Source organism: Ranitomeya variabilis, chromosome 6 (genome assembly GCF_051348905.1).
Source record: "Ranitomeya variabilis isolate aRanVar5 chromosome 6, aRanVar5.hap1, whole genome shotgun sequence".
Taxonomy (NCBI): Eukaryota; Metazoa; Chordata; class Amphibia; order Anura; family Dendrobatidae; genus Ranitomeya; species Ranitomeya variabilis.
Window position 1 is genome coordinate 408,545,358 of NC_135237.1, and position 12,394 is coordinate 408,557,751.

The 12,394-nt window shown below is 41.3% G+C and overlaps 1 protein-coding gene across 5 annotated transcripts in view; it reads right to left on the bottom strand.

Annotated features, from left to right (window-relative positions):
- PTPRM (protein tyrosine phosphatase receptor type M) overlaps positions 1 to 12,394 on the bottom strand; it is a 995,903-nt gene that overhangs the window by 9,428 nt on the left and 974,081 nt on the right. For all 5 annotated transcript variants that reach the window (XM_077270222.1, XM_077270225.1, XM_077270224.1 and 2 more), the window contains 2 exons: positions 8,156 to 8,281; positions 6,372 to 6,535 (listed from right to left, as the gene is read on the bottom strand). In XM_077270222.1, coding sequence (XP_077126337.1) covers positions 6,372 to 6,535; positions 8,156 to 8,281 — 290 coding nt within the window. The remainder of the gene's footprint in view (positions 1 to 6,371; positions 6,536 to 8,155; positions 8,282 to 12,394) is intronic.

A 12,394-nucleotide genomic window follows, 5' to 3' on the forward strand; every position in this document is an offset into this window, starting at 1 on the left:
TGTCAGTATTCTGTGGCCGCTGAGAAGCCCTGAGAAACCACTTATAATTGTTGCCATCCTCAACTTTTTTGATGAGCCGTCTTTCCATGACGTTATCGGTGCGGCATGACACAGGCCACCCAATCAAAAGAAGAGAGTTGGATGGCGCCAGGTAATAGGCGGTTTTCAGGACTCCGATCCTGTTGTGTGGATATTGGACTGTTTCCTATCAATTGATTTGCACTAACTCTTAAGGTACCTTCACACTAAGCGACTTTACAACGATAACGATAGCGATCCGTGACGTTGCAGCGTCCTGGATAGCGATATCGTTGTGTTTGACACGCAGCAGCGATCAGGATCCTGCTGTGATATCGCTGGTCGTTGCTGAAAGTTCAGAACTTTATTTGGTCGTCAGATCGGCGTGTATTGTTGTGTTTGACAGCAAAAGCAACGATGCCAGCGATGTTTTACAATGGTAACCAGGGTAAATATCGGGTTACTAAGCGCAGGGCCGCGCTTAGTAACCCGATATTTACCCTGGTTACCATTGTAAAAGTAAAAAAAAAAAACAGTACATACTCACCCTCTGATGTCTGTCACGTCCCCCGGCGTCCGCGCTGCTGCTCAGAGCTTCCTGCACTGATGTGTCAGTGCCGGCCGGAAAGCAAAGCACAGCGGTGACGTCACTGCTCTGCTGTTAGGGCCGGCGCTCACACAGTGCAGGAAGCGGACGCCGGGGGACGCGAAGGTGAGTATGTACTGTTTGTTTTTTTACATTTAACACTGGTAACCAGGGTAAACATCGGGTTACTAAGCGCGGCCCTGCGCTTAGTAACCCGATGTTTACCCTGGTTACCCGGGGACTTCGGCATCGTGGTCGCTGGAGAGCTGTCTGTGTGACAGCTCTCCAGCGACCAAACAGCGACGCTGCAGCGATCGGCATCGTTGTCGATATCGCTGCAGCGTCGCTTAGTGTGAAGGTACCTTTAGATTTAGCATTTCTTAAACTAACACACAAGAAAGATATCAGGATACAGAAAGTTAAACACTTAACACAATGAAAACCATTGAACTTCTATAGTTGGGTGTTGACTGCAGTTACACTTCTCTGCATCGGAGTATTTTGTGGTATGTTTGTCACTTTAAGAAACTCTACATCTGCATTTATGAAGAAATCTGTTTGAGTAACATGTCAGTTGTGGACTATAACTTGCCAACCGTCTTCGGGTTAGGGATTGTGTATAATTAGTTTCAAGGGAAGCTGTCAGTAAAATGTAATTGTCATACGCTGCTCAATGTTTATCGCGGCAATTTAGATAATTGGTGACAATTAAAACAAATGGTGATGCATATTTTATAATGCACAGGAGTTATGATTAGTATTTCCGGGCAAAAGGATTTCCTTTTAGGAGAAAATGTAAATTACAAATTAACCTTAAAATAATGTGAAAGTTGAAGATTTTCTACAAATATTACCAGATCTCCAACCAATGTCATGGGGAACATTTATTGAGTATATAAAGTCATAGCAGGTAAAGAATAACATAAATGTAACCAGGTTATTATATTCTGTTTAGAGGTACAGGATTGTCTCCTATGTTCAATGCCCTAGTATAATCTACAGCAGTTTTCTGCAAGCAGTGGCAGGAAACCTTCATGAGGCTCTTAAATCTCTCTCCAAAACAAGATTTAGCTGAAGCTGAGATTCGTAAAAAATGATGCACTCCTTCCTCTAAATTATATATAATTTATACACGGTCAGACTGAAATCCTTTGGGCCCACCTTCCATCTACACCGCCCAGACAATGATAATAAGTAAGAGGAAAACTACAACACAGAGCAGCTGCAGAGAAGTTGACTTCTCTTGGAGCCGAGGTAGCAGAAGACATGCACCACTGCATCTGTTCTACGGATAGAGCAAAGAGCTGTCACAGTGTGCGGATGGTCATGATGAGATCCCATTAACAGAATACAGAATCCTTATTACAGGCCATTAATGTGTTATCTGTGGAGGTCAGAACCCAAAACGATCATAGGACACAGCACTCTCAATGAGGGGACATCTGTCTCGTGCCCTTTTCAAGAGATCAGGCCCAGCTGTAAATAAAGTACAGAATGGGATACAGCCACATCAACTGGCGCATTACAGTGTTGGCACGGTTGTCAACCATCCAGAAATTCCAAGACAGTCCGTAAAAATAGGACACTATTTTTCTTTATCGGTAAAAATAATTGAAAGTGTCCAAGATTTTTTTGGAAACTGATGAAACGTATACAGATTATTTTGACTGTAATTATCATCATTTTACGGTTTACAGAGAATGAAGCTTCATGTCTACATATCAGAATTATTGGGTGTACACATTACTTAGAATCAAAATTTTTTTTATGGTTTTACAAAATGTCCACAAAAAATTATGATTTTTTTAGAAGCTGTCCAGAAAAAAATAAAAAGTCAAGTTGGCAACCCTGAATGTTGGTACTGCAGTAATGGTGGTAATCTAGACTTTTTGGTCTGATGACCCCTTTGACCTACAACACCGACACACACTGGCGACCTGTACTAATATAGACCATCCATGATATCAATGCAGACCTGTCTGAGAAATTATTGATAATACAATTTCCTAACATATTAGATGAAATGACTTGTGGGGCTGAACTTCACCATGGATGAATAATGTGATCGGATTATGTGGAGTGGTGTTCAAAGCAGCAAGAAGAACTCTAGACAGAAAAAGGTAATAATGAAGCAAGGATTTAGAAGAATGAATGCCAGTAGGTACAAGCGGCAGACTCCGTGTATAAAGAGCAGCATTAACAGCCCTTTACAAATGAATTGCAGCTGAGTTTATGGGTTAAGAGCAAATACAGAATTCTAGCCAAAGAGCTGTTATCATACAACAATCCAGCTGCAAATTTGTCTAGAATTTCATATTAATAGATATAGATATTGCAACTAGTGATGTTGACATTCACCTATGACTTTAGTCGGAGATATTAATGCTAAATGCTAGGATTTACAAACACTGAAATACCAGGTCCCCGTCTCTGCCGTCAGACCTCGGTTTCGTTCTCCTTTAAAAATTCTCTTTTTAAAGGTTACTTCAGTCATCCTCAACAAACCAGAACATACTTCAATCTTACTAGAAGGTTAGTCACTTACATGAAAGGGATTTCAAGCATATTCACTGCTTGTTTCAAAGCTTTCAATGCAACTGAAAGGTCACGTCTGACCTTAAGGGATGCAAACTTGATGGAGCCTTCTCAAATGTAAAATCACTTTTATAATCCATGCGATTTACATGGAACAATGGGAGAAGCTGAAGGGGCTTCCTGCTGGTAGGCAAACAGCGGAGGAGAATAGTCTGGAGGCACGCTCCCTTGTGAATTTTACTTGTGTAAAGTAGCCGGAACATTTTACCGGTTAAAGCTATCAGCATAAAACGGCCGGCTGCTAAAAATATTGAAATTGATATTATATCTCAAATAAACCGTGTGTAATGTTAAACTCTGGCATTTAAAAGCATTTACAAATGGTAAAATGGTCATAAAACAGCTGCAGTTGTCTCATAAGGATTATATTGAAGTTAACCAAGTATCACGTCTCTCTATGTCCAAGTCTGGCGATTTTTATATCCGAATTGTTACAGTGAATTTGGATGTAAACTGAGTACAGCACAATCCACGTCTTCTTCCTTTATGTGTCGGCCATTCATAATGCCCTTGCTATATACAGTGCCTTGTTCTACACTTTTCTTCCTTGTTCTAGATGGAGGAACCCATAATAAATGCACACATAGATCCAAACTCATGTCACACACATTAGTTTATCAGTAGGAGAATTAAAGGGGTTTTCCTGGGTGACAATACTGACCATCTACCCATAGGGTATGCCATCAATATAAGATTGGTAGGGGTCCGACTCTCGGTACCCCCATCAATTAGCTGTATGAAGGGGCTGCATTGCTCTGTCGGGTGTTGTGGCATTTTCATTGTTTACATACCTCCATTTAGCTCCATGTCATACATATCCTAGTGGCTGTTCTGGGTATTGCAGTATTGTCCCATTCATTTTAATAGGACACTGCTGCAATATCCAGCATATCGATTCCTAGTTACTGATTGACAGAAGGCTCCATCTCAACTTAAAAAAAAACCTGTCAGGTCTATGAAAACTCAGAAACCACTCCCTCTACAATTTAGAACTTGAATCTAGCTTCCCGATAATATTTTTGATACCAAAGACAATAGTTGTTATTATTGGAAAGCTAAACTTCTAATACCGTCCTTGGTATCTGCAAATGACCCTGACTAGTCCATGGCGGGGTTTTTTCTTCATGCAGAGCGGTCCAGCTTTACATGCTCTAATCATGCCCTCCCGGGTGTGACATCCTTCTGGTGAGCTATGCCCTCTCATCTATGACAAGGAAGGAAGGACATCACGAGCATGCGCAAGACTTCAAGAAAAAAGGAAGACACAAAAAGCACGTATAAGTCAATTACACCTGGTGGGAGAGGTGGATACATCACGTAAAGCAGGACTTCATGGAGAAAGGCCCATCCTGGACTTGTCAGGTAAATTTGCAACTGCTAAGTTAACTAGGAACATTAAAATCTATTTTCTTATTGCTACTAAACATAGATGTAAAAATCTATTCACAATAGCCCGTAAGCCCCCCAAACACTTTAGATAGCTCTTCAGTGGTAGCTATCTCCCCGACTCCCCCATCCATAGTCTGCCGAGTGCTCCCGTGTTCTCCATGACAGAGCCGCTACCAGGCTCCTCTGAAGGCGGCTTATCTCCTGGAGAACAAAAGGATCTTTAGTATGAAATCGGACATGCCGGATCGCTATCTTCCCCCAGGGCAATGTACATTGGTTTTACATTTAGTAGAATTGAAGTGTTAAAGTGGCAGCAAGGTGCACAAAAGTAAAGAGCAGAAATAAATGATATCAACATTGGGGGGTATTTCTTGTCTACTTAATGTAATGTATTTTGGGGCTAAAAATCATTTTTTGGAATTGGGTTTCTTTAAAACGTTTGCACCATTTGCTTTCTATAGCTGCAATGTTGCACTGGCTACTGCTTGCTGCAGAACAGAACGAGCTATCTGAAAATCCGTCAGCGATCTCGTTCTACCAGGAGAGTTTAGAACTCTCATCTTCCTTCTTCTGAGCTCCTCTCAGTAGACCACATGAAAATTAAACTAAACTTTGTGGTTATAAATTAGCTTAGGATAACAAAGATAAGAGTTATAATCTCTCCCGCCAATACAAGCTCACTGATGGATTGTCAGATAACTCATTCTGCAGCCACTAATAAGCGATGCCACACAGATGCTACAGAAGGCAAAAGGTGCAAAATGAAAATGAAACACAATTACAAAAATGATTTTTAGCAAAATACATGCATTTGTGTAAAAATAATGGCTCCAAAGGTGTTTATATCCTTTAAGCACTAAGGGTACCGTTACACTAAACGATTTACCAACGATCACGACCAGCGATACGACCTGGCCGTGATCGTTGGTAAGTCGTTGTGTGGTCACTGGGGAGCTGTCACACAGACAGCTCTCCAGCGACCAACGATGCCGAAGTCCCCGGGTAACCAGGGTAAACATCGGGTTACTAAGCGCAGGGCCGCGCTTAGTAACCCGATGTTTACCCTGGTTACCATCGTAAATGTAAAAAAAAACAAACAGTACATACTCACATTCCGGTGTCACGTCCCTCGCCATCAGCTTCCCGCACTGACTGTGAGTGCTGGCCGTAAAGTAAAAGCAGAGCGCAGCGGTGACGTCACCTCTGTGCTGTGCTTTACGGCCGGCCGGCACTCACAGTCAGTGCGGGAAGCTGATGGTGAGGGACATGACACCGGAATGTGAGTATGTACTGTTTGGTTTTTTTTACATTTACGATGGTAACCAGGGTAAACATCGTGTTACTAAGCGCGGCCCTACGCTTAGTAACCCGATGTTTACCCTGGTTACAAGCGAACACATCGCTGGATCGGTGTCACACACAACGATCCAGCGATGACAGCGGGAGATCCAGCGACGAAATAAAGTTCCAAACGATCTGCTACGACGTACGATTCTCAGCGGGGTCCCTGATGGCTGCTGCGTGTCAGACACAGCGATATCGTATGGATATCGCTGGAACGTCACGGATCGTACCGTCATAGCGACAAAAGTGCCACTGTGTGACGGTACCTTTAGTGATTTGACTTTGTGTAGTGTTGTCCCATTCAGATAAGACTTATCAATAGGTCTTCATTTAGGTACTGATAATTTAATTCCTATTTAATCCTTCACACATTTAGTTACAAGATTGGAACGAAATGCTGATAAATGAAAGCATTAATCTGATTTTGCGCCACACTTACAAGCAGTGGACAACTGTCCGACCTTCTCCTCCATTGTATTCTTCTTGCCACTTGTCTACTTGGCGGATGAGCTTTAGAAAAGACCTTTTTGATACTGGAGTGTCTCTATACATTGGCCAGCCCAGGAACTGGAACTGCTGAACCATTCTGTAACCATCCTGAGGCTGAAATCAGATGAGGAAGCAAATCAGACATCATATTATATTTCTTATGATTGATAGAACATGGAGGTCATGGGTGACAAGTGGTTTGTGAGATTACAGAATGAGAGTGGAAACATCCAACACAAAAATATATCGCAGACAATTTATCACATTTCCCCAAACAATAGGAATCCAGCATTTTTAGATCCTGTCACAATCAGAATTCTTAGTAGTAATAACCAGTATTAGTATTAGATACAATACAATAGTGAGATAAAAGTGGAAATTCAGGTGATTTACCTACTGGGAAATAAAATACCAGGTGACCTATATTTCTTATGGTATTAAAGGGAACTTGTCACCAGACTTTTCCCATATGAGGAAGCATTTGTAAGCCCTCTGTTAGAATGCAGTATATATGCCCTGAATCGCTCTGCATAATGTAAAAAAGAGCTTCTATTATACTCACCTGTGGGGCGGTCTGGTCCGATGGGCGTCACTGGTCTTGATCCGGCGCCTTCTCTCTTCTTACGATTGCTGTCCTCCTTCTTGCTTCGTCTGGATGACGCACTGTATGTCATCCATACAGTGTCCTCCATCGCGCTCCTGCGGAGGCGTACTTCTCTCTGCACTGCCAAGGGTCCCTTGGAAGTACGCCTACGCAAGAGCACGATGGAAGACAATGTGGATGATGTAGGATGTGTCCTCCACAAAAAGCAAGAAGAACGACGGCGATTGTACAAAGACAGGAGGCACAGGAACAAGACGTCAGTCGGACTGGACTGCCCCGTGTTATGCAGAGCGCATTGGGGACATACATACAACATTCTAGAATGCTGTACTAGAGGGCTTACAGATGTTGGCCATACATCATATGGAAAAACCTGGTGACAAGTTCCTTGTAAGCTAGAAATGTGTGATATGTGATATAGTGAGAATTATTATTCCATCAGTGGCTTATCTTAAAGTTTGTGGGTTTCAAGGCAAAATCTCCAGCAGGTTCCCCCAGCCATGATGGGTCTTTAGTGGTAATAGTCTTCTCAAATAAGCTAAAGAATCCTTTTGGATCCATCATAAAGCTCCAGGGTCCAGGTGCAACTGTAATCCCCGCACCCACTATTGTTACATCCTTCTATTGCATTAGTTATTAGAGGGAATCTGTCACTAGGTTTTTGCTATTCCATTTGAGAGTAGCATGATGTAGGGACAGAGACCCATAGTTCAGCGATGTATTACTTATTGGGCTGCTTGCTGCTGCTTTGATAAAATTACTGTTTTATCACTGCAGATCCTTCAGTTCTCTAAATGCTGAGCTCTGTATAACCCATCCACACCACTGATAGGCAGTTTTCTGTGTACACTGTGGATACGCAGAAATCTACCAATCAGTGGTGGCGGGGTGGTTATAAAGAGCTCATGAATATGGAGGACTACATGGCAGCAGGTTTACTAGTCCTCTAGTGATAATATCCTGATGATAAAACAGTGATTTTATCAAAACTACAACAAACAGCCCAGTGAGTGACAAATCGCTAGAACCTGCCCCTACACTATACTGCTCACAACTAGGTGGCAAAAACTTGATGACCGATTCCCTTTAAATACATATGAAGTTATATTTCAGCTTTTGTGAATTCTTACTCGTGCAGCATTATAAATCCTAAATATTCGGCTTATGATGTCTTCTTCTAAGTCAGCAGATACAAATTCCACTTGAATAGGTCCATGCCGGTGTACTCCATTCTCTGGCCAGTACTGCGGACAAAGCTAAATAAAAGACAGGAACTTTATAAATATTTCTACATATTTATACATGCTTTATAAAGTTATTTTTTTTTACATACGGTACATATTTTGGTGAGAAATTCTATTGACAGTACCAATATGCAAGATTATAATTTGTCATTTCATGCCAGTCCTGGAAAATAAATACTACAACTATAGCCTGGACAAAGCTCTGGACCTTGGCTTTGCCATAACTTTCAGTGTACTTGTTTCTTCTTATTTCATAGCAGTTAGAATGAATTAATAAGTGATGAACATGGGATTTCAATTCATTGTTCCTTTCATAGTGGCCAGATATGAAGAGGTAGATATAAAGGGGTTGTCTGGCCTTAGATTACAAATCTGTAGTAACTCTCTGTAATTGCAGACTTGTGAATCCTCACATTGCTTGGACTGCGTGCAGGAAGTGGTGGGCGCATGTGATCACGTGCCGACTAGACGTGTGCGGCCTCACTCCATGCAAGACACGTCTAGTCGGAATGTGGCCAAAAAATATGCAAATCATATACTTGCAGTGACATGACCGCCAGCTACTGGCACTGGAGAAATATCACAGCACTGAGAGCGTGTGATATAAGGATTCATAAGACTGTATTCACAGAAAGTGACTGCAGACTTGTAACAAAAAATCACACAAGCTCTGTAAGGCTCAGGATTTCTGAACCAGAGTAAAATTTGATAATGGATAATATCTAAATATTTTTTGAGTTTTTAGTATTCCTGGAACATTAAAGTCTTGGAATAATTGTGACCTTCCTTTCAACTTCTAAACCGTACATCAAAATGTCTTTCAATGACCATTTCAGACTATTTTCTGCCATCACAGATAATCCTAATAGGAGATCTAATGGCACATCTGCCTTTGACTGTGGTTATAAAGCCATTTGTTACATACAGATTCCTGCATGAGGAGTTCAGTTACAAAGCGAAACAGTTTTCCTCTTGTACTAAGCTTAAATTGTGCAGAACAAATAACCCCTTTACATGGATACAACCACTGTACTGGAAGTTACACATGCTCACATGCACTCTTTATTGCACACTAAAAAGGTCAGTTTCTTAACTTTGGAAAATGCGTTGGAAAAACTGCAGATTATGGAGATCAGTGTTTGTTCAGCCATACAGTTGTATGGAAGCTTGATCCATTCTATAAAATGGCAGCATGTTATAAAATGCTTGCTCCAGCACATTGATGTCTCCAGGGCCCTCGCTTATCACAGAGTAAACAATTCCAACCCTTGTTTGTCTCTCTCTATGTTAGCAAAGAGGAAAAATGTAATCGCTCAGATCATCCGTAAGATCCAGCAGTGATAACAAGCTGAGAAACATTTACAGATTTCCCTAAACTTTCCACGTATAGACATAGAGCACTTCATTTTACCAATAAACACTCACAATCAGAAAAACGAATACGACTGAAGCAAGGGAAGATAATACAAATTAATTTCAGTGTTCTTTGTATTTATTGCTGTACATTTACCTAACTTACCACAAATGGATTATTGGTAATAACACTAACAGGCTTAGCTAAGTTACATATGGCGGCTGTCAGTAGTCTGGTTCCTGTCTGTTATGTTAAGGAAATTGCTCTCATTATCTATCTATCTATCTATCTATCTATCTATCTATCTATCTATCTATCTATCTATCTATCTATCTATCTATCTATCTATATCTATATATATACAGTTAGGTCCATATATATTTGGACAGAGACAACATTTTTCTCATTTTGGTTATAGACATTACCACAATTTAATTTAAAACAAAACAATTCAGATGCAGTTGAAGTTCAGACTTTTAGCTTTCATTTGAGGGTATCCATATTAAAATTGGATGAAGAGTTTAGGAGTTTCAGCTCCTTAACCTGTGCCACCCTGTTTTTTAAAGGGACCAAAAGTAATTGGACAATTGACTCCAAGGCTATTTCATGGACAGGTGTGGGCAATCCCTTCGTTATGTCATTCTCAACTAAGCAGATAAAAGGCCTGGAGTTGATTTGAGGTGTGGTGCTTGCATTTGGAAGGTTTTCCTATGAAGTAAACATGCGGTCAAAAGTGCTCTCCATGAAGGTAAAACAAGCCATCCTTAAGCTGTGAAAACAGAGAAAAAACCCATCCGAGAAATTGCTACAATATTAGGAGTGGCAAAATGTACAGTTTGGTACATCCTGAGAAGGAAAGAAAGCACTGGTGATCTCATCAATGCAAAAAGACCTGGGCGCCCACGGAAGACAACAGTGGTGGGTGATCGCAGAATAATCTCCTTGGTGAAGATAAACCCCTTCACAACAGCCAACCAAGTGACCAACACTCTCCCGGAGGTCGGCGTATCAATATCCAAATCTATCATAAAGAGAAGACTGCATGAAAGTAAATACAGAGGGTTCACTGCACGGTGCAGCCACTCATAAGTGTCAAGAATAAAAAGGCTAGACTGGACTTTGCTAAAAAACATCTAAAAAAGCCAGCACAGTTCTGGAAGAACATTCTTTGGACAGATGTAACCAAGATCAACCTCTACCAGAATGATGGAAAGAGAAAAGTATGGTGAAGGCGTGGTACAGCTCATGATCCAAAGCATACCACATCATCTGTAAAACACGGCGGAGGCAGTGTGATGGCTTAGGCATGCATGGCTGCCAGTGGCACTGGGTCACTAGTGTTTATTGATGATGTGACACAGGACAGAAGCAGCCAAATGAATTCTGAGGTATTCAGAGCCATACTGTGTGCTCAGATCCAGCCAAATGCAGCAAAACTGATTGGTCGTCGTTTCATACTACAGATGGACAATGACCCAAAACATGAAGCCAAAGCAACCCAGGAGTCTATTAAAGCAAAGAAGTGGAATATTCCTGAATGGCCAAGTCAGTCACCTGATCTCAACCCAATTGAGCATGCATTTCACTTGTTAAAGACTAAACTTCAGACAGAAAGGCCCACAAACAAACAGCAACTGAAAACCACCGCAGTGAAGGCCTGGCAGAGCATCAAAAAGGAGGAAACACAGCGTCTGGTGATGTCCATGAGTTCAAGACTTCAGGCAGTCATTGCCAACAAAGGGTTTTCAACCAAGTACTAGAAATGAACATTTTATTTAAAATTATTTAATCTGTCCAATTACTTTTGGTCCCTTTAAAAACAGGGTGGCACATGTTAAGGAGCTGAAACTCCTAAACCCTTCATCCAATTTTAATGTGGATACCCTCAAATGAAAGCTGAAAGTCTGAACTTCAACTGGATCTGAATTGTTTTGTTTAAAATTCATTGTGGTAATGTCTATAACCAAAATGAGAAAAATGTTGTCTCTGTCCAAATATATATGGACCTAACTGTATATAGTGACAAAGTCACTGTGTAGTGCTGGAGGGGAGATATGTGTCACTGCCCATGTTGGCGTCAGTGATGTGAAACCAGAGTAGTTTCCTCCAGCACACTATGTGTTGGGAATGTCCACTGTATCTCCACCTACAGAGCCGAGCACTGCTATGTGCTAACAGGATCTGTGTGATGTCACAGTCATGTGTTCAGTCCCATGGGAGACAGAGTCACATGGTCTGAGGCTTAAATCACTGGTCTCTAGAGGCAGTCTGGGTTCAGCTAAACTGGAGGGAGATTCTCCAGTGGTTTTATGTCCTGACGAAAGTCTGAACCTGTATTGCTCCAGGTCAGGGTGCTACCCGCATATGTATGGACTGTGTTGCAGTGTTTTGTTTTTTGTTTTAGCCGGAAAGGCTGTGTTTATTTCCCTTCTTGTTGGTTTATGCAGCATAACAATAAACCAACCAAAGATTTAAAGAGACGGTGTTCATATTTTCTACCTTCGTATACCACCACATGAGTTGAACTACCACAATATATATAGGCTTGAGAAAGGCTCAGTGTGAGCCGAAACGTCGCCCAGACATGTGGGTCTGAATAAACTCTACCACTGCTTCACTTTGAAGATCATGGAGTGCTGCCTTCATTCTTATTTCTTTGTCTGATTTTGGGCAAGTAGTGGACTTCTATGCCTAGGAGGCCTGGCACCCACCAGTAAGCATTGTGCTGTTCCAATTTTCTGTGTATATATATATATATATATATATATATA